General features: G+C 37.2%; 3 protein-coding genes and 1 pseudogene across 3 annotated transcripts; 3 read left to right on the top strand and 1 right to left on the bottom strand.

Annotated features, from left to right (window-relative positions):
- Nucleotides 1–183: 183 nt before the first annotated feature.
- On the bottom strand, nucleotides 184–4,640 carry LOC126610810 (uncharacterized; annotated as a pseudogene).
- Nucleotides 4,641–6,007: 1,367 nt separating this feature from the next.
- On the top strand, nucleotides 6,008–10,145 carry LOC126610805 (ribulose-1,5 bisphosphate carboxylase/oxygenase large subunit N-methyltransferase, chloroplastic). The gene is made up of 12 exons (XM_050278942.1): nucleotides 6,008–6,447; nucleotides 7,061–7,224; nucleotides 7,351–7,434; nucleotides 7,585–7,642; nucleotides 7,760–7,813; nucleotides 8,130–8,201; nucleotides 8,294–8,374; nucleotides 8,473–8,645; nucleotides 8,794–8,896; nucleotides 8,974–9,105; nucleotides 9,224–9,346; nucleotides 9,730–10,145. Exons 1-12 carry the CDS (start codon nucleotides 6,085–6,087, stop codon nucleotides 9,814–9,816), a joined length of 1,494 nt encoding a protein of 497 aa, XP_050134899.1. The 5' UTR covers nucleotides 6,008–6,084; the 3' UTR covers nucleotides 9,817–10,145.
- Nucleotides 10,146–12,943: 2,798 nt separating this feature from the next.
- Nucleotides 12,944–16,050, top strand: LOC126610806 (indole-3-glycerol phosphate synthase, chloroplastic-like). Its single transcript, XM_050278943.1, has 8 exons — nucleotides 12,944–13,233; nucleotides 13,343–13,612; nucleotides 13,781–13,957; nucleotides 14,325–14,399; nucleotides 14,494–14,538; nucleotides 14,638–14,802; nucleotides 15,091–15,169; nucleotides 15,670–16,050. Exons 1-8 carry the CDS (start codon nucleotides 13,090–13,092, stop codon nucleotides 15,903–15,905), a joined length of 1,191 nt encoding a protein of 396 aa, XP_050134900.1. The 5' UTR covers nucleotides 12,944–13,089; the 3' UTR covers nucleotides 15,906–16,050.
- Nucleotides 16,051–18,652: 2,602 nt separating this feature from the next.
- On the top strand, nucleotides 18,653–21,660 carry LOC126610807 (uncharacterized). Its single transcript, XM_050278944.1, has 6 exons — nucleotides 18,653–19,129; nucleotides 19,233–19,535; nucleotides 20,144–20,183; nucleotides 20,338–20,590; nucleotides 20,816–20,894; nucleotides 21,091–21,660. Exons 1-6 carry the CDS (start codon nucleotides 18,809–18,811, stop codon nucleotides 21,274–21,276), a joined length of 1,182 nt encoding a protein of 393 aa, XP_050134901.1. The 5' UTR covers nucleotides 18,653–18,808; the 3' UTR covers nucleotides 21,277–21,660.
- The last annotated feature ends 375 nt before the right edge of the window (nucleotides 21,661–22,035 follow it).

Raw genomic sequence — 22,035 nt, 5'->3', positions numbered from 1 at the left:
TCTCCAATCAGGAGGATGATTTGAGTTGTGTTTGTATGAGAAGCTAATGACAGGTATAATTCGTCCTCTAAGCGTGTCCGGCGGTGTGCTTACCGGGAGTTCATATCTCAGTAAGTTTCTGAATGACGGTATATGCTCCTTGTCTGCAGAGTTATAATCTGTACCCGTCTTGTGTCACGGTGCCATGCGAATGATGTTCATGCAGAGGTTTCAGTTACTACTTCGGCTCAGTAGGGCTAAGTGACGTTTTCTCGGTTGGTAGCGATGGCCGTAAGACGAGATATAGAGCAGGGCCTACGAGTGGCACCAACGATAAGAACAGAAGCCAAGAACCTTCGTCGAACCTGCGAAAAGAAATGGAGGCGTTTGAATATTTTGCACCAAATGAACTCTCCCTAGAGGGATTCAGAGCTTGAACTTAAGAGAAATGTACACATCAACAAAACAGTCACCATTTCCGGGCAGTCATATCGTTGTAGACCCAAAACGGAGTTCCATTTTACAATGATCGAAAAATCATATCGAAAAAATCAATGTTACTACGACTATGTTTCAACTATTTACGCGAAAATATTCAGATTGTCACTTCAATGATCGTCATTTATCGATGAGTAAATACAAGTTTACAACATAAAAGGAGGGAGAAACAAAGGAAATATCAAATTGTAAGATCGGTTGAATGTTTCCGTCTGATGCTAAACGGTATCTTCCAGAAAGTTGAGTGTGAACAGGAAGTGAAAAGTTTCTTTCCCAAGCAGTTAATTTGGATCCAAGAAAGTTGAGAGGCCTTCTTGTGAGCTCACTTTCATCGACAGGAGGTGGCGGTGGTCTCCACAGTACAAAATAGGGAAGAAGAGCGTATGGCCCGCCAAAGCATGAAAGTATCAAGAAAGGCCAGACAGGAACTTTGCTTCTTGAGCTGCACATTATAGGATAACAAACAATAACAACAAAGTCTTTTCCCATTAAGTGGTGTCGGCTATATAAATCCTAGAACGTTATTGCGCTCGGTACTGTGTCACATCTTCCGTTATATCCAAGTACTCTAAGTCTTTTCTTATAGTCTATTCTCAAGTCTTCCTAGGTCTTCTTTTACCTCTTCGACCTTGAACTTCTATCCCGTAATCGCATATTTTAACTGGAGCGTCAGTAGGCCTTCGTTTCACATGTCCACATCACCGTAACCCATTTTCTCTCATCTTTCCTTTAATTTCGGCTACTCCTATTTTACCTCGGATATCCTCATTCATAATCTTATCATTTCTCGTGTGCCCACACATCCAACGAAGCATTCTCATCTCCGCTACACCCATTTTATGTACGTGTTGATGTTTCACCATCTAACATTCCGTGCCATAAAGCATTGCCGACCTATAAAAATTTCCCTTGAGCTTCAGTAGCATACGATAGTCACACAACACGCTGGATGCACGCTTTCACGTCATCTATCCAACTTGTATTCTATGGTTGAGGTCTCCATCTAATTCTCCGTTCTTTTGCAAGATAGATCATAAATAGCGAAAGCAGTCACTCTTTGGTACTTCCTGGTCTCCAATCCTCATCCCTAACTCATTTGAGCCTCTGGTTGAACTAAACTTGCACTCCATATACTCCATCTTTGACCGACTTAGCTGAAGACCTTTGGATTCAAACATTTCTCTCCAAAGGTTAAACTTCACATTTATTCCTTCCTGAATTTCATCTATCAACACTATATCGTCTGCGAAAAGCATACACCAAAGAATATCATCTTGAATATGTTCCGTTAACTCATCCATTACCAATGCAAAAAGGTAAGGACTTAAAGATGAGCCTTGATGTAACCCTACAGTTATGGAGAAACTTTCGGTTTGTTCCTCATGAGTTCTTACGACAATCCTTGCTCTATCATACATATCCTTTATGGCTTTGATATATGCTACTCGTAAAAGGCTTTCCCAGCAGACTCTGACTTGGTCTTCGAATGGTAAGTTTAAGCCCGTTCTCAGCTTTTGCCTCACTCTCAGGTTGGCCCTTCTACTTGGCTAATTAGTATTGCACTCATGCAATGGTTTTAAGAAGAGATGTGAACTCTTAGGTAGCTCAAGCCAAGAGGCATCATTCGTTGTGTTACATCAAAAGCTTTTTAAGAAGAAAGTTATTTGACTCACTGATAACTATCCACTATAATCCTTCCGAGTAAATAAATAGAATCGCAAACCAAAAGAAAAAAATGGGGGGGGGGGGGGGGGGGGGGACAAGAAACACTCAAGATGATGGAAGAAACCCATTATGTACCAAATGGGCACAAGCACTTCATTCATTCTAAAAGCGTCATCTCCCTTCAAATTCAAGAATTTCTTCAAGAAATACATGTCCCTTGACTGAAAGAACCAAGTTAAAAGACTGTACGTTAAGAATGTGAAATGTAGGATAATCCAAGAGCCTAGTTTGCAGACATTGCAAAGATCAATTGATTGAACTATCATTTTGAACTATCATACATTTCAGGATGGCCATTTAACCAAGAAATCCTCAAATAACATCATAGCTAGGGATTATTCCTTCAATTCGAAAGCAACATCCTTTAGCAGTTTCACTTGTTGCTATTAATAGTGTCTTTCGACAGAAGTAACCGTTTCAGTACGAAACAATGAAATTAAACCTTCCAGATGCAGTTTAGTGAACCCAAACACAAACACAAATGTAAAAGAATAACAGCATGATTGCAATCAAATGTCCTTGCTTCTAGGCTCTAGCAAACACCGCAACTACTTCAACAAACCAAATTGAATCCTGCCTAATTAATTTCGGTCCTGTTTACAAATGCTTTTAGAATAGCTAAAAACACTTTCAGATACCAAAAATGCTTCATGACAATTAAACATGCTTATGGGTTAGAAAGAAAAGCACTTTGAAAGTAGCACTTCAACTACTTTTCCAGCAAGCACTTCGATTTTTTTTTCTTCTAAAAGTTCAAAGAAGCACTTCAAAACAGGCTAAGAGCATCTCTAGAGACAAAATGAATCTCCAATGGATCGGAAAGTGAGTCCCTAAAGTATAGGGACTTGCCAGATACTTGGTGTATATACCCCCATATAGACTCTATAGGGACTCAAATGGTGGACCTAATAGGACAATTTAAGTGGAAAAGTAGGTGTGGGTCCCAGTCACATGACCTTATTTTTTTTTCAACCATTTAAAATAGAAGGTCTAGATTGATTTCCTGCTTTTTAAATTTTTTTACCATTGAAAGATCAACGGTTCCAATTAAATAACTGTTTCAATTTAGGTTACTTTCTCATGTTGGTTTTCAATTTTGTTTTTTCTCTTTTCATATTGCTTCCGTTGAGAGATTAATAGTTTCAATTTGAGTTACTCTCTCATGTTGTTCTCTCATCATTCCTATAAATACCAAATTATCCAACCAAAACTCACTACAACTTCATCTCTTATTCTCAGTTCACTCATAATCAATTCACTCAATCTAGTTACATTTTTGTGAAGAAAAAAATTGGTGTCCAAATTTGAATTTTTTTGCTTAAAATGTTCACAAAAATATTTTTCGAGAACGTAATGTTAAATAAATTAAAAAAATGTGCATCTAATCAAATTATCAAATAAAATTGTAAAAACCTTAAATGTATGGATTCTACCATAAGAACTCTCCTATTGGAGGCAATATTCCTTTAAGGACATAAAAATTCTTTTTAAGTCCTGAAATGAGTACTAAAAAATCGTGGTGAGAGTCCCTAAATAGGGACTCCCATTAGAGATGCTCTAACAAAAGCACTTTTATGATTTCATCACTTAAAACGTGAATTGCACAATACCGGAGTCTGATTTGGAGAAAGAGTGAGCATATAGAACATGAGTGCCCCCATAACACAAACAGCAAAATTGAAGTCGTCCAGTTCTTCCTAGCACTGCCATTTTCCCCCTCATTTAAAACTGGAGCTTCTGGTTTCTTACCATTCAAGGTACTTTGACAAATTTGGAGACGACTCTTCTGCTTCTGAGATGTAAAGATTGAAGTTTGAGTAAATTGTAGCAATGGTCCCGTAACTTTAACTCAATTGGAGTAATGGTCCATCAACTAAAAATTCATTACCATTGGTCCTTCAACTCATCAAAACGTGCAGTTATGATCCTTCAACTAAAAATCTATTATCATTGATCCCTTAACTTTATTTAATCCAATTGGAGAAATGGTCCCTCAACTTTAACCCAATTGTAGCAGTGGTCCTTCAAACATAACTAATTTTGACAAAATTCCGACAAAGTTGACGAAAATGAGCATAGCTACACGTTTTGATGAATTGAGGGATCCTAATTGTAGAAATGGTCATTCCGACATAACTTATTTTGACAAAATTTTAACACGAAAAGGACCATAGCTACATAGTTTGATGAGTTGACGGATCAATGATAATGGATTTTTAGTTGAGAGGTCATTGCTCCAATTTAATTAAAGTTGAGAGACCATTGCTACAATTTACTCTTGAAGTTTAGCAAAACTGCGTTGCAGAAAAGATTGAAACTTTGAGCTTTTTTGAGAATGTCAACTTCTGGGATTTTAGTGGTGAATTTCTGAGCGTTGGGTTTTTTAGTGGAAATGATGGGAAGTTGCAGGAGAAGAGGGTGGCATTAGCCAACAACATATTTGGAAGATTGATAAAGTTATAGGATTTTGACATTCCTTATTCAAGCTCTTTGCTTTTTAGTTAGCTGAGTCCATCAAAATGATAAGAGTTCCACTGCATTTGTTGGCACATGTCACCTCTTGGTTACGTTTTAATGTTGGACTTGTTCATAATTTTTGAAATGTCATATGAACTTGTTCATAATTTTCAATTTGTCATATAAACTAAAATTTTAAGCAATATGTGATACCAACTTTACAAAATCTTTAATTTGTCATCTCAATCTAACTTTGTTAAGTTTTCCATCAAATATAAGTCATGTGTGGGCACATGAATTGTGTTTGGGGTTATTTAGGTTATTTTAACATCTTTTCACAAGTTTTTAACTTTTCTTTAGTACAAACACCTAAATTTTTAGTGCATATGCATCTACAACTCCATATATGGCACAAAACATCAACATGTTTCTCATTTATAGAGCCCATGACATGCTAAAATGTGAACTCCCACTTGTGTATCATTACATATTTGGAATAAACAGAAGAGAGTGCATTGCATGATCATTTTATGCTATCATATCAAAAATATTGTTCCATTGCCTGAGAAACCCTATAATTTTTTTGTCGAATACAACTTAATAAAAGGGAAGTAAGGTATTAAAATGACCGAAATAACCCTAAACACAAGTCACGTGCGAGGCAAATGACTTATATTGGATGGAAAACTTAACGGAGTTAGGGAGATATGACAAATTAATGATTTCAAAAAGTTGGTATCACAAATTGCTTAAAATTTTAGTTTATATGACAAATTGAAAATGCGTACAATTTCATATGACATTTCAAAAAGATTTCCTATAGGAATTGAATCGTAATTCTGATGAGTTTGTAACTGTTAAATTGCGACATTTTCTTTTGCGTGTCTCACATCTTGATTATGTTTTGGCATATTTGTCTTATGTACGCTTTTCATTGTTCTTAGAGCATCTCCAGCGGTAGGGCAATTGGATTAAAGAGCCTTTGGGCTGCAGAAAACAGCTCTAGCAGTTCGAAAACAAGGGGGCAATTGGGCAAAGGGCTTATGCCCTTGCAATTCTTACCAACGGGGTTTGAACCTACACAGTAATATAAGGGCAACACTCCTCTTTATCATTGTGGTAAAGGACCACTTGCAACAATAATTATGTAATTGAAGTATCGATAATAGTAACAGTACGAACATATTGAAGCATCCACTCATGTAAACTTTCTACCCCAAAAAAAAAAAAAACACTAAATCGTAGTACTAGTAAGGAGTTACTGCGTTTAAAAAAACCCAAAAATACATTTTCACCCCAAGACAAAGAAATGAACAGAGAGTGATAATAAAAGGGCGCCTTTTCTTAACCGCAAAAACGACCACAAACCAAACCATAACGCTCAGATAAGGCTCCTCTCTTTTACTCTCTGCGCTTTCGACAGCCATGGCTGAAGCTTCAAGAGTTCTGCAGACAACTCTCCTCCCCACCTTCCACCCCCAACACAAAATCGACACATTCCACTCGCTCCCTTTGAATTTCCGTAGAAACCCAGTTCAGTGCTCTGTCTCCACGACCGACGGCGCCAAGGCCACGGTGGCGCAGAAGATTCCGTGGGGCTGCGACATTGACTCCTTGGAGAACGCTTCTGCTCTGCAGAAATGGCTGACGGATTCGGGGCTTCCGCCGCAGAAGATGGCGATAGAGAAAGTGGAAGTTGGGGAGAGGGGACTGGTTGCTTTGAAGAATATAAGGAAGGGGGAGAAGCTGCTCTTTGTGCCTCCCTCTCTGTTTATCACTGCTGACTCTGTAAGATTCTTCTAAATTTTCTTTGCTTTTTAATTTGGATGCCGGTAATTATATGTTTTGTGCACGAATTGGACACTCCTGTTTGGACGTGCATTTCTAGAAAGCACTTTTACTTGTGTTTATGTAAGATGCACTTCTCCTCATAAGCGGTTTTGCCCGGAAGTGCTTCTTGGTAAAGCAGTGCCACTTGAAGATACATTTGTAGGCGCTTCTCGGCAAAGCACTAAAAGTGTTTTGTCATTCAAAAGCACTTTAGATATAGAATTTCTGTCAAACGTTTCCAGAAGTGCTTTTAGGCCTGAAACGGGCCCCTTAATATAGTGGTTTAACTGCCAGTAATTATGTGTTATGCGTACAACTCCAGTTGAAAATGCTTCTTTAGAAGACACTTCTGCTCATAAGTGCTTTCATAGAATTACATTAAATGTTTACTAAAAATTCAAGTGATTTTTGAAAAAGCATTTGGAAGTGTTTTCTGAAAACTAGGTGCTTCTCTAGAAAGCACTTCTAACTGCTTTTATAACCCATAAGCAATTTTAACTTTTTCGGCCAAATGTTATTCCAAGCGCAGCCATTCTGAAAGTGCTTGTTTTGCCGTGTTTGTAAATGTTAGGAATGGACTTGCGGTGAGGCTGGTGAAGTGTTGAAGAAAAACGGCGTACCTGATTGGCCATTTCTGGCAACCTATCTGATCAGTGAAGCAAGTTACCTTCAATCTTCTAGATGGAGCAACTATATCTCTGCCCTACCAAGACAGCCTTATTCCCTTCTGTATTGGTAAGTACTAACTAACTAGTAACTACCTCCTTTCCATGTTTTGATGGCGGAATTTTACGAGTCTGTCATTTACTTTGGGAAGAGTCTACTCTCAGATTTTTCTACAGCCTTATTGTATCCTTTCAGGACTCGCGAAGAACTTGATCGGTATTTGGAAGCATCACAGATCAGGCAACGGGCGATTGAAAGAGTTACTAATGTTGTTGGAACGTATGGCCTTGTATTTGTTAGTATAATTTTCTTCATTTGAAATATTTGACGTATGTTATTCTCGAATGATAATAGTGCTTCGGTGAGTCCAACTTCATGAATCATGATCTCGTAGTTATGGGGCTGAATACTTATTCCTCTCTGGTGCAGATACAACGATTTAAGGATGAGGATATTTTCCAAGTATCCTGCTTTATTTCCTGAAGAGGTATTAAACTTAAACGATGAGCTCAATGCGTGTTGCTAGTGTTGAATATAGCCACATATCTTCTTCGTTTTTTCACCATGTGCGACTTTTTTACTCCGCTCCATGTTTTGTTTACAGGTGTTCAACATTGAAACCTTCAAATGGTCATTTGGAATTCTTTTCTCCCGCTTGGTGAGTTAACTATTCTGTTGATAATGACACTGCCATCGTAAATTTGTTTCTGTATCTGCAGAATGGTGTCAAATTGTGTTCAGTGTGTGATGATGATGACGATTTGGTTGTTAATATAAGTAAAGTGCACAAATTTATGATGTGTAATGATGTGACCGTCAATTAATTGGAAGGAATTACTCAAAATTTCTCTGCTTCTAGGTCTAAAATTCTGATATGAAATCCAGAAGTAGGTTGAAGTGTGATATTGGATATTTCCTAAGCACAGTGATTTGTCGAAAACATGACCACAACATCTTCTTTCTCCTAAGCACAGGTTCGGTTACCCTCATTGGGTGGAAAGGTTGCGTTGGTTCCTTGGGCAGATATGCTGAATCATAGTTGTAAGGTCTGTCAATGAGTCTCTTTTAATAAACACAACCCGAAGTATGAGCTGCACAGATTTTACTCACATTGTGCATCTTAATTTGACTGGTGTAGGTAGACGCATTTTTGGATTATGATAAATCGTCACAGGGAGTTGTCTTTTCAACAGATGTGGCATATGAGCCAGGTGAGCAGGTAAACAATATTTTTTTTCACAACTTTAGGTCTAAATCCGTTGTTGAAGTTGCAAAGAAATCAAGACCTCTAGTGATGCTTTTGGTCACTTAATGCAGGTTTTCATTTCCTATGGAAAGAAATCTAACGGAGAGCTGTTGCTATCTTATGGGTTTGTTCCAAGGGAGGGCACCAACCCTAGAGATTCTGTTGAGCTGCCACTGTCGCTTTCAAAATCCGACAAATGTTATAAGGAGAAGTTGGAAGTTTTGAGAAAGTATGGATTGTCAGCGTGAGTACCCGATAGCTCAGAAAAATCATGCTTAGTCTTCAGTCACTCTTTCCATTCCTTTCCCTCTTTCAGTTGAATCTCCAAAATTTATGTTCCTCCTTTACGTTGTACCAATCTGGGATACCAAACTTTATTTTTTATCAAGCAGATCTCAGTGCTACCCTATGCAAATCACCGGTTGGCCATTGGAGCTAATGGCGTACGCTTATTTAGCCGTGAGTCCTCCAAGTATGAGTGGACAATTTGATGAGGTGCGACAGTTTTAGCTTCCTATTGTTAATCAAAGTTTCCATATTGTTGAACATTATCTGAAAGTTCTTTACTGTAGATGGCTGCTGCAGCATCAAACAAATCTACAGCGAAGAAGGATTTACGATACAGTGAAATAGAGGAAGAAGCGTTACAGTTTATACTGGACACCTGTGAAGCCAGCATATCAAAGTATAACAAATTCTTACAGGTGAGGGACTGATTTGCAACAGAATTTCTACATCTGTCCATGACTCTATGAACACTCTAGGTCGGTTGAAGCTGAGAGATTTAAACATTGAAACCCACGATTGATTTTTCGCTGACAGGCAAGTGGATCCATGGATTTGGATGTGACGTCTCCAAAGCAACTAAACCGAAGGTTGTTTCTGAAACAGCTAGCGGTAGACTTGAGTACTAGTGAGCGGAGAATCCTATTTCGTGCGCAATATGTAAGAAAATTACATCTTTCGTTTTCTATAGATTGATTGTTCTAATAAGACTGAAGCAGGTTTCATCTGTTGTGTGCTTTTAATCTAAGTTTTGACACAGCTTAGCTCTTGTGAATGCTTCTTTGATTCACTCTGTGCTCTGTGCCTCATATGTTTCTGCTTTACCTTAGCTGAAAACGTTGTGATCACCGGAGATTTTCAAAAAAGAATAACTGAAAATTGTGGATGAGTAATGAGTTGATCTTATGAGCTCAAGAACTTAAACAATAAAAGTTCCGGCTGAGATTGCATGTCTTCTGCAAGGATTATGCATTACTGTTGTGCTTCATAGCAAAATCTGCCTTATTTTGTTTGGCTGATTACGAAGTCGTGACTGGTTTCAGATACTGAGAAGGAGATTGAGGGACATAAGAAGCGGTGAACTGAAAGCTCTAACAATCTTCAACGGATTCCGAAAGTTTTTCAAGTGAGAAGAGCTTCAAGCAAGCATGATGTGCTGCTGGGTTTTCTGATGAGCCCTGCCTTTTTGCTCAAGCTACATCTAGTGGCATTTCTTATGTGACTTTTGGGACCTAATCAATTGAGACAGCCTTCATTTGGAAAGGAGTTGAGGTTCCAATTCATACGATGCCATGAACATGTAACTACCAAAGGAAGCAAGAAAAATGCTACAACTTTAAGGTTTTTCTGGTTAATTTGATTGTATTATAGTATGTGTCATGAACTCTCTTTCCACCTTCATGCTAGCTACCACACCTTTGGACCAATTTCAATAAATTCGTCAATGTAGTTGGTTAAAGTGTCAGGGTGCCAAATTTTATGCGTCGTAACGTAATTTTATTTATAAGATTATCTCTGATGGAGATATTAAATTAAAATGTCAAATTTCGTTTTTATAGCTATTGTGGCAAAATAACATTTTAAAAGTCGCTTACTCTAGTTGAGATGTCAAATTAATTTTTTTTTATAATTTATATAATTAAGTGGGCCCATAATATAATAATAAATAAATATGTGGGCTTGTCACTATAATACAACAAAAGGAAATTTTTACCGTTGCTTTCAAATTTGACAGCAAAGTAGAAAATGTTAATCTATGTAGAATTTTGGTATCTCCTTTTTTTATGTCAAACCGTCCACGTGGATTTTTTGACATCTCATTTGAAAATGTTGTAACAATATTTTTTTTGGATAATGCTAGTGAAACTAAATTTATAGATAAAGTTTTGAAAACTAAAGGACATGGAAGTTGATGATTGATTTATCACTTAAATGTTGATAAACGTATTCATTTTTATTGGTGACACATTATTTAGTTTATAAATTTAGTCTCCCTAACATTACTTTTTTTTCTTTTTATTATTGTTAAAAATATAAAAAATTGAGGTCAATGATTATCGGGAGTAGTGTCAACCAATTTCCACTTTCTCAGAGTTCAAAGCTCATAAATATAGTTGTTTAAAATATGAAGTATAAATTAGGCCTAATCGGATAAATGGTCCCTGTGGTCATAAGGTATTCGGATGATAGCCCCTGTGGTGACAGTTTGTTAGGATTTAAACCCTTGTGGTCTAAGTCTGTTAGGATTTATGCCTTTTTGTCATTCCTCCATTAGGTTTAGGTTGGCAAAATCGGATAAATGGTCCCTGTGGTAAAAAAAATTCGGATTTAAACCCCTGTGGTCTAAGTTTGTTAGGATTTATGCCCGAAACTAGAGGTTCTGTCATTTCTCCACTAAGCTTACAGGTGAAGCAGAGTTTCTCTAAGGAGACGCGACAGAATGAGGTGGAACTAATAAATCACATAATTCATTAAAATTCAGGATAATAAATCAAATAATTCAAAATGCCTTTATAAAATTAACGAGTTTTTGACTCCCGAATATCCAACCGATTAATTAATTCTTTACTAGCCTCTTGCCACACGCATACGCGTGTGGCAATTGACATTTTTATATATTTTTTATTTAAATAATTAATTTACATATTTTTTTAAAAAATATTTAAAAAAAAAGAAATGAATTAAAAACGTGAAACCACCCACTAATGTGGGAGGTTTTGTTTTTTTTTTCTATAATTTTAAATATTAAATTCATTCAAAATAAAAATATGGTTAAATACTTTAGCTTCTTTTGGTTCAATTGTAATTTATGAAATTCTTAAAGGACAATTTATGGTATTTTGAATGTTTCACCATTTTAGGATGCTCACTTTATATATATAGATATATGTCTTTTATTTAAATAATTAATTTACATTTTAAAAAAAAATTATTTAAAAAAAGAAAAGAAGAAATGAATTAAAAATTATTTAAATCCAAGTTTTTTCTACCACAGGGGCTATCTTCCAAATTCCTTATGACCACGGAGACCATTTATCCGATTTGGCCAACCTAAACCTAATAGAGGAATGACAGAAGGGCATAAATCCTAATAGACTTAGACCACATGGGTTTAAATCCGAATTTTTTTACCACATGGGCTATCATCCGAATACCTTATGACCACGGGGACCATTTATCCGATTAGGCCTATAAATTATAATAGAGAAAACTAGTATAACGTTTCCGCTCACACCAAAAAAAATGTTTAACGGTTTACTTTTTCGCACTTATTATTTTTTTGTCATTGATTTTTTTTTAATTTTTTTTATTGATAATTAAAAGAATGTGTAGAAAGTAAAAATAAGTGTGTATAGATTACTATCCAAATTGAAATAGTTTAGAATGAAATATTATAAAAGAACTGATAAGCAAAAAGAAATGATTAAAAGAGTGTAGTCAAATTTGGATTTGAGAGGATTTTAAAAGGCTTTAAAATCCTAATGTAGTCAATTAAAAGATTTTAAAGGATTTTAGAATCCATTCAAATCTAGATGTAGTCAATTAAAATATTTTAAAAGATTTTAAAATCCATCCAAATCTAAATGTATTAAAAAAATAAAGATTTTGGAGGATTTCAATAAGTTGTGGATTTTGTGAGATTTGAGAGCAAAAAATATATATAACAAAGACTAAAAAGAATCCAACCTCACCCCCTTTGTCACATCCCAGCCCAAACCCCCATCACATCCCGGGCTTGACTTCGCCGTGGCACGATATTGTTCGCTTTGGGCCCCGACCACACCCTCACGGTTTTGTTTCTGGGACCACTGGGATTGCTCTCACGCAAACTCGCTTAACTTCGGAGTTTCGATGGAACCCGAAGCCAATGAGCTCTCAAAAGGCATCGAACTAAGTAGAGATGAGAATATACATATAAGGCATACAACATCCATTCAAATTCATTAAAATCCATATGAATTTTGTAGGAGTTTTTAATCTTTTTAAATCTTATCAAATCTATCACTTTTAAAATCCTTTAAAATCAAAATCTTAGTTTGACTACACCCCTAAATCTACCCAAAAAAAGAAAAAAAAAATCCTTAAATAGAAGGATAGTAAAATGAAAACAGAAATCAAATTCAAAAAATGGAAGCAAATCTCACATACATGATACACCCCACCTCTCACAATCAACCAAATAAGCATCCAAAAATGCTTTTCCCCTTTAAATTCCCAAATTCCTAATTAATCATAAACCCTAATCCTAATCCTAGTTCCTAATACAAATTAAAAAGACTAATGCTTTCTTACTACTTGTAACTCTCACTTATCAGATAATTTGACTTTCTCCAGCACATATCCCCCAGCAAAGTGCCAAAGACATCCCCTTTCTTTTTTTCTCTGCAAATCCCCATCCGACAATGGAGGGCCTGGCTTCCTTCAGGGCTGTTGCTTCTCTCTCTTCCCGCCCCAGAAAACCCATTTCCACCTCCGCTTTCGACGCGCGAAGAGCGAACTCGCTCTCTCTTCCGTCGTCGTCTTGCTCCATTGTTCGAGCTCAGCAGGTTCTTAGTTTTTCAGATTTCTTAATTCTCTCTACTCTTTGCTGGATTTTATCTTGAACTGCATTGAAATGGTGTCTGCATGTAAGGGTAATTGTTTGTTTTTTATTAGATGGAGTCTAAGGGTACTCCGCCATCGGCGGTTGCAGTGGAAGGCGAACAGGAGCCGGAGAAAGTTGAGCTGGAAATCAAGGAATGGGAGGTGGGTATGTACCACAATGAGGTGGCTGCGAGTCAGGGAATTAGAATCAGGAGGAGGCCTCCCACAGGACCCCCTCAACACTACGTGGGACCTTTCGAGTTCCGGTTGCAGAATGAGGGCAACACTCCACGGAATATTCTGGAGGAGATCATATGGCATAAGGACACTCAAGTTGCTCAGGTAAAGTCATCAGCTTTGTGTTTTTGGTGAATTGGGTTGTTCGATAAATCGAAAAGTTTTGGGGGTTTTGAGGACCCAATTGGAAGGGGGGAAAAAGCAGAGTGATTTGGTCAAGTTTTGTATATAGGATTGTTGCTAATTTGATTACTGCTAATGATATTGATTCAGTTGAAGCAGAGGCAACCTCTGTATTCATTGAAGAAGGCTCTTGACAATGCTCCTCCTGTGAGGGATTTTGTTGGAGCTCTGAGGGCAGCGCATTCACGAACTGGTCTGCCCGGTTTGATTGCTGAAGTGAAGAAGGCTTCCCCAAGTAGAGGAGTTTTGAGGGAAAATTTTGATCCGGTAAGTCTGCATTGTTTCATCCTTATTCCTGTTCTTGGGAGTGTCTCTATTCCTGTTGTGGCGTTATGAGATTCAGTGTGCTGAACTAATGATTTCATGATCATCGGAATAGAGGAAGCATCATTGTCTATTTTTCAAACCTTAAAAACTGTAATTCTGATCAGGATGTACGTGTTATCCTCCTTGGAATGGAACAAAAGCATTGTATGCATGTGTGCGTTGAGTCATTTCTAATATAACTCTGTAACTTTTGAGAAAAGAGAACTTGAGTGGGGATAGCTGCCCCCGGTCATTGTTCTAGGTATGTGAAAATGATTTTCTCCCCCAATCTCACCAGTTCTTATTCTTTTATAAATTATCATGATAGGTTGAAATTGCACAAGCTTATGAAAAAGGGGGAGCTGCTTGTCTTAGTGTTTTGGCAGATGAAAAATATTTTCAGGTGGGCAAATCAATTTGATCTCTCTTAGAAGTCATTGATGTTAAAAGCAAAACTCTTAGCTGTATCTCACTTGCTTTTTGCTCAATAAATATAGGGAAGCTATGAAAATATGGTGGCGATAAGAAATGCTGGAGTTAAGGTTTGTCTGTAAGCAGTGTTCCTCATTTTGTAGTATTCTGCACATGCTAGGATGTACTTTGGGTATAATTTATTCTTCTAACACTAGCAAAATACGCAGTGCCCTCTGTTGTGCAAAGAATTTATCATTGAGGCTTGGCAAATCTACTATGCTCGAACCAAAGGTGCAGATGCAATTCTTTTGATTGCTGCTGTTTTGCCTGACCTTGACATCAAATACATGACAAAGATCTGCAAGATGCTTGGCATGGCAACACTTGTTGAGGTTTGAGTTGCACTTCTTTCTCCATTGTTAGTTTTTTATACTTCTGTTTGTATGTTGGAAGTTTGGTGGGTTTCAACTGGGAAAATCCGCCCTTGTCTATGTGAGTTAGACTGATTTTACGATTCTTTAATGTCTGGCCTATTTTGGGCTTCGTTTGGATGCAGAGTTATGCATCAGTTACAACATATCCTTGTGTGTGCGTGTGTATGTGTATCCTTTTGTCGAAAAGAAAAAACCATATCCAATGAAATCTAATCCCGAAACATCTCGTGTGTTACATTGTTACAGGTGCATGATGAGAGGGAAATGGACCGTGTTCTGGGCATTGAGGGGGTTGAGTTTATTGGCATCAACAACCGCAATCTTGGTAAAATTTCCTAAGCTCTGTGAATTGGCTTATGCTATGAAACTTCTGTTTCCTTGTCATTTACAATATGGCTGTTTGCTGATCATTTCATCTTTATCCATATTTATGAAAGACTAACGTTATTAACCGTCAACCAGTATTTTGCAGTAATATGTGAGAGCTTTTTGAAAGCCTTCAATAATGTACTTCCTGTTTGAATTTGTGATAGGATCCTCAAAACACTTTCTCCATTTGCCCCCTAATATGCATTATTATAGGCACAGTAATTGTGTGTGGTTCAGGCACCATAATTGGTAGTTCAGTCTTCTTATATTAATTATTAATTTCTTTTTAAGTGAGGATGTTGATGGGGTTTGAATAAGATGGGTCGGCAAGCTATATATAGAAGGGGATGACGTTGAACCTGCCGATGTTCATGTTTGCTATCTGTCAAAATTGGGCTGTGTATTGCGTGTGAACTTTAATCGCAATATGATAACCTTATATTGATTTGACTGCAGAAACATTTAAGGTTGATACTAGTAACACAAAGAAGCTTCTTGAAGGAGAGCGTGGCGAATTGATCCGTCAGAGAGACATCATTGTGGTAGGAGAATCTGGGCTGTTTACACCGGATGATATTGCCTATGTACAAGAAGCTGGTGTCAAAGCGGTTTTGGTAGGAGAGTCGATTGTGAAACAGAATGACCCTCAGAAGGGAATAGCTGAACTTTTCGGTAAAGACATTTCCATGTAAGTCGGTTTAGGGAGATTACAACTGTATTTATGTATCAGTGAGTAAAGTGGAATAAGTTTGGATGCCTCAACTGCTTGTGAATTCTGATAGTGAGTTTTGTAACACAGTTTTTTGTTCTACTTAGTGTGCTTTTCCGAACTTGCAATCGACTTTGCTCCCTTCCCTTATGCTTTCGTTTTGTGTCTTACGTTACCCTATTCCGTCAAGTTGTCGAGGAAAATTGTTATACTTGTCGAACTAAAGCCAAACAATGAGTGCCAAGTTTTGAGCAAAACGCCAGTCCTACATTAACTAGGGTACAATTTTTCTAATGAACTTGGTGGAATAAGTTTAACTTAGTTTACCGCTATGGAGCACTTTTAGCCCTCCTGAAGTAGTCCCAAAGAGGCCTTCATAGTGTTTTTGTGTTATAAATGGCTGAAATTGCTTTTAGTGAAAACGTTTTTGGAACTGATCCTTGGTAAAAATATTGTGCTTTTTGCATGGCGCACTTCAAGTGCTTTTGGAATTCAAAAACATTTTCTCTAAAAGCGTTTTCAGTCATTTGAAAAAATATTTACAAACAATCCCTTAAAAAGCACATAAAGTAATCTAAAATTCCGGATGATTGTGATTTTGTATCGTACTCATGGCTATATACCCAACTAGGGATTCAAAGAGATTTTACTCGTTAAGAATTTGACTAAACGAGTTTCACATATGGATACTCATTGCCATACCCAATTAGGAATTAAACTATTGGATACTTTTGAGTTTTTAACTGATGATCTAGGGTTAAAAACACAAAAATCAAGATCTGATGATCAAAATACACGAAGTATCCTACACTCTAGAGCACCATAGAATTTTTGTACCCACATATACACTATACCAGAAAAAACACAGCCACTGCTGGTCCTTTTTTTATTCTTTGGGTATAAAATACCATTTCAATTTGCATGTATCATCATTAGGTCCACATCATATGGTCCCAATAGATCTAAATGGGAAAGGGATCTCTTCCACAAAATCCTCTCAATTAATCAATCTGGATCCTTAAAATTTGATCAAACGGTTAAAAACAGGAACCCCTTTAAAAGTGTTGAACACTGAAATAGAAAGGAACGAAGTTACCCGAAAATTGTAGAGGCCTTGAATAGTGAATGATTCTTGGGATGAGTCGCGGACTAAGTCGCTCTCTTTAAGACGTTTTGCGGCTCTGCCCAAAGTGTGCAAGCAGTTCACAAACACCACGTCGTCCCCAGGATAAAACAGCCCAGAACCTTCTTCTTTTGATAAAGTTCTTCCTTGCACAATGGAAGAACCTTCGAACTCACACCCTCTCAATATGTTGCTTTTCAAAACTTTATATCAGAAAATATATATATTTTTTTCCCTAACTAGCATTGTACCCAAGGACTGCTATATATATACTAGAGAGAAAAAGACGTTGAGAATTTGAGAGATTAATGAGAGCTTGAAAGTAGGACAAAACGGAAAAACCAAAACATAAAGTAATCGCATAGAAAAGGGCAAAACGGTTTGAATATATATAAAGTACATATGATGCTTTTCTATGTATATGGGTTGTTTTACATGTTATTTAGTCAAAACGTTTGAATATTTATCAGCATAAATATTTAGTCAAAACGTAAAACATATTCAAAGTGAAAAGGACAAAACAGTTTGAATATGCTTAATAACATGATCATCTTCTCTATATAGAAAAGGAATCCCACGTTTTATATTTAAGAGGAGATAACTCCTTGATAAGGCCAAATTAAATTGGCTGTTATGTATATAATATTGATAATCAAGCAAAACATAAATATATATATTAAATATTTAAATAAAAACATATTTACTCCAACAAAAAGTTACAATAATTTTAATCGTTGGATTAAATTTCAAAGTTCCGGATTGATTGATTGAGAGGATTTTTGTTTTGTACTCTTAACAAGGAAAATTTTCAAATCCTAATTGATGTTACAATAGATCCCTCTCCCCTCCATATGACCTTAATAATGTTAAGCTTCATTGAATGACGTGTCAGTATTCATGTGAACATTTCATTACTCACAGTCTATTAATAAAGTTCATTAATATTGTATACTGCTACTTATTATGCCAAATTCTTCTCTTTCTCCGTATGTCAATATCTTGTCTGTCATCCAGATGATAGTAATTGCCGTTCGATTCATTTGTAGGTTTATTGGCATTGTAATTTTGCCAATTCTGCTATTAGTAGCAAATTAACGTCTGAATAATGATAAAATAAACGACGAAACCAATATATTAACGTCGGAATAAGAGAATAATAAATATATTATATGCATTACAACAAAATTATACACACACTCATGAATTATTCAATTATTGTTCAATTGAATTTTAGAAATCCGAAAGAAAAAAAAAATCGAAAAATCACAGTGAGTGCATGATGATGATGTCATGGAGGCAAAAGTGTAATGTTATTCATACCATATTTTTGTACCACATTTTCATATCATTTTAGATGACATTTGATGTGTATAACCACATCATTTGAATTAATCATATTTTTAAATTTAGTTTATTATTTAATAAACTAATAATTAAAAAAAATTAGTTAATTAAATGATGATTGTGATACACGAAGACTCTTACTCACTCATTTTCTTGGATTTTGCAGATTTTTTAAATAATGTGACTGTCTACGTTAGATGCCCATTTAAGATTATATAGAAATGTAGTATAAAAACATGGCAGTATTAATAGCATTAATCGAGGCAAAATTGCGGTCGCTCCGCTGACACAGCAGAGCATGAGCTTCACGCTTGCCAGCGAGCCGTAACCAAAAGAAGCGAAACGCCACCAACAAAGGCAAAAGCAGCAGGCAAGTCGATTTTTCAAGAGAAAGGTGGTGGCGGAACAGCGACGCGCGGATGGCGATGGAGTTCAGGTCCTACAAGGACGACGCGTGGTACGACGTGCGTATCGAGACGGAGGGCGGCAATGGCTGCGGTGGCGGCCCCCTGAGACTGAGAATCAAGTTCCTCGGGTTCCACGACGACCAGGACGAGTTCGTCGACGCCAACAACTTCAGGTCGGTGAGTGACGTGGCCGAGTTGAGGTCTCGGTTCAGGTCCATGTCGGCTCAGCTTCAGGACTCGGAGTGCTCTCAGGTGAACAGGGGGATGATCGTCTGCGCCGCTCACTCCGCTCTCCCCGACGATCGCCGCTTCTACGACGCCGTCGTGGATGACGTCAGTCACATTTTCCCCAATTTTCCCTCCTTCTCTCTGTAATCTTAATTTCTGCTTAATCACGGCTTAATTAGGTGATTAATCGGTGAGTAATGATGATTAGGTTGTGCATAGTAAGCATGTGTTTGCAAACGGAGAAGAACAATGCACATGCACCTTCATCCTCTCATGGCAGCACGGTCCGTTCGCCAGGACGCTGACCGCCGAAGCTCTCGAGCACATTTGCAGAGTCCAGCCTCCGGTTGCTGATGACGAATTGAATCCACTGCTCATCTCTTTTCTGAACTTGGTAAGGAAGAGAATTGAAGCAACTGGCTTTTCGGATTCGAATGTGAGTTCTGCTGAAGCTGCTGCTGCCAGCAATGGCCGAAATGGCCCCCCCGGCTTTCCTCAACGCCGAAATCAGGCAAGTTTCTGATTACTCGTGTATGAAGATGTTTAGCTTTTGAATTGGAATTGTGCTGCTGGCTGCTGCATTTGATCTTTGTTAGAATTAGTCTGGATTCATTTCGATTTGAGTTTGCTTTCCTTCATTGGATGGGGTTATGGTTCTTGATTTTTTTCTAATTTTTGAAGGATTTTTTTTCCTATTTTTCCCCAAATGATATTAATATATAGACTGTGAGGTTGTATATAATAGTGTGCAAGATTAATGTAAGAGGAAACGAGAATTTGCCCGGGAGAGTTTCCGATAGTGTGCAAAATCGTAAGATTGTAAGCGGAACAGGAGCGAGTGAAATAGAGCTGATTTGGGAGGTTGAGAGTTCGGGAAATTCTTTAATTCTATGGTTTGTAGTGGGATTTTCGATCCCCCTGTCCATGGGTGACAAGTTTGTCAAAAATCTTACGCTTTTGGTACCTGATAGTAACTTTGTATGGCTCTATGCTGGATACTTTTGTACCTGACAGTAACTTTGTATGGCTCCTCTTGTTCATGTGCTCTGGATACTTGTGGTATATTGTTTAGATGATTCATGTGTTTTTTTTTCCATGTGCTCGTCCGTCCATTTGCAGGAAACAAGGCCTTCTAGGTTGTCCTCAGGTCATGTCAAAGGTTTGTACTTTGTACTGATTTGCTTAAGTTCTTTTCTTAATCTTTTAACTACTCTTTAAATCACTGTGAATATTCTCCACATTTTAGTGGACTATATTTAAACAATTCAAACCTATCGGTTACTTTATCTTGTGTATGGTATCTGAATGAACAGGACATGACGTAGATATCGGAGGGGTGCCGCATATGATCATTATAGACAATCTTGAGAAGGGGTTATCGCCATCAACAATTATGGAGTTTATTCATCAACAACTTTCAATCTCATGTCAAGCATTTGTTTCACCAAGTAAGTTGTTAGAGATATATGCACGAGGAGGCATTCTGTTGCACAGCAAAGCGAACTTTGACAAGTTATTGGTCTTTTTGGAGAATCCAGATCACATCATCATTTCCTCGGGAGGAAGGTATACAGTGTAAAAGTCTCTTTTCAGTAATTATAAATCACGCAATTTTTTCTTAAATTGGTGTTTGTTAAAATTTAGTAATTAGATATCTAAGCAAAAGAATTAACGCGGCCTTTATGTAACTTAAACAGCCAGCTGGAACCTACATGTAATTTTTGGCATTCTGAACCTTTGATTTGTTCATTGATTGTTAAAAAAATTTCATCATTTTGTATTTCTCCGCAGACCTTGGTTCGTGACTGAAAAATTACCGTTACATGGCTCACTAAAGGCAGTGACTGAAACATTTGCGCTTGCATCTCAGGTCAGTTTCCTATAATTCTTCATGTGGTTGTGGCTAATGATTATAACGGTGAAACGTCATACTAGTAGCCAGAGTGTTTTGTTGGCTAATCATTGATTGGAATCAACAACTGTATACACCAAAACCTGATAGAACATGAAATAACTAGTATAAAAGCACCGGGTTTCCTCTAAAATTACCGTTATTGATTTTGCAGAAAGTCTTACAGAGCAGAACCGGAACTTGCAATGACTTGAAGGTGGTTGTTTCTGGTACTAAAGAGTATGAGCAGGCTAAGCAGCTACGTGATTTGTTTAAGCAATTTGCCAAGCATCAATGCATGCTTCAGCAGAGATTAGTTATTGAAGAGGGAAGGATCTTGCAGCTGTCTGATCCGGTGTAGAGATGACGAACGTTTAAAGCTTAAATCCTTGTGAATACTTTTTGTTACGTTGCAGTTATGTGGTATCTGCAACGAAGGCGACGCACTGTGACTGCACAAAAATGTAAATGTGACGAGCAAATGAGGCACCTCTGACCACCTGCTATATGGATATCTGGGTTGAATCAAAGGTACGTGGATATACCTAAAATTTTGGTTTGTAAAATCTGGGCTGAACAAAAGGTTTTTTCGGAATTCGGTTAAATTGTGCATTTTCAGTGTGATGCTTCTCCTGTAAAATCTGGTATATCAGTTGGTGCATTTGGGAATTCGGTTAAATTGTGAATTTTCAGTGTGATGCTTCTCCTGTAAAATCTGGTATAGGTGCATTTGATTTGAGGATCATTATGTGTGGTCTTTAACTTTTTTCTCCTACGCACTTTTTTTTTTGTTTGTTTCGTTTGATTCTTCTTTACCTTATTCGGTTGAATTATTCAGTCAGTTTTTGTCAGGTACTGTTTGTGTTTAATTTTAAATAAAAATATTTAAAATAATTTATGATAGTACGATATACGATAAACGGATACAATTCACAAATTCCTGAAATCCTGATAAAGAGGATCCGACGATTATTGGATTCTAATAAAAATGGTAACGCTTAGAGCATTTCCAGCGTGGGAGCCTTCCCCCCAGGCAATTCACTATTCAATCCACCCAGTGAACAGTAATTGTCATTAATGAACAATAACTACCTTATGCATCTTCAGTGTGGGAGCCCTC

The sequence above is a fragment of the Malus sylvestris genome, chromosome 17, assembly GCF_916048215.2.
Source record: "Malus sylvestris chromosome 17, drMalSylv7.2, whole genome shotgun sequence".
NCBI classification, from domain to species: domain Eukaryota; kingdom Viridiplantae; phylum Streptophyta; class Magnoliopsida; order Rosales; family Rosaceae; genus Malus; species Malus sylvestris.
This window is presented reverse-complemented; position numbering and strand designations above follow the sequence as displayed.

Bases quoted from the DNA above. Each gene is read 5' to 3' on its own strand.
- LOC126610805 (XM_050278942.1), top strand. From the start codon at position 6,085: ATGGCTGAAGCTTCAAGAGTTCTGCAGACAACTCTCCTCCCCACCTTC. The intron at 8,375-8,472 runs GTAAACAATATT...CACTTAATGCAG, and splicing joins CATATGAGCCAGGTGAGCAG to GTTTTCATTTCCTATGGAAA. The intron at 8,897-8,973 runs GTGCGACAGTTT...TCTTTACTGTAG, and splicing joins TGAGTGGACAATTTGATGAG to ATGGCTGCTGCAGCATCAAA.
- LOC126610806 (XM_050278943.1), top strand. From the start codon at position 13,090: ATGGAGGGCCTGGCTTCCTTCAGGGCTGTTGCTTCTCTCTCTTCCCGC. The intron at 13,234-13,342 runs GTTCTTAGTTTT...GTTTTTTATTAG, and splicing joins CCATTGTTCGAGCTCAGCAG to ATGGAGTCTAAGGGTACTCC. The intron at 14,400-14,493 runs GTGGGCAAATCA...CAATAAATATAG, and splicing joins CAGATGAAAAATATTTTCAG to GGAAGCTATGAAAATATGGT.
- LOC126610807 (XM_050278944.1), top strand. From the start codon at position 18,809: ATGGCGATGGAGTTCAGGTCCTACAAGGACGACGCGTGGTACGACGTG. The intron at 19,130-19,232 runs GTCAGTCACATT...AATGATGATTAG, and splicing joins ACGACGCCGTCGTGGATGAC to GTTGTGCATAGTAAGCATGT. The intron at 20,591-20,815 runs GTATACAGTGTA...ATTTCTCCGCAG, and splicing joins ATCATTTCCTCGGGAGGAAG to ACCTTGGTTCGTGACTGAAA.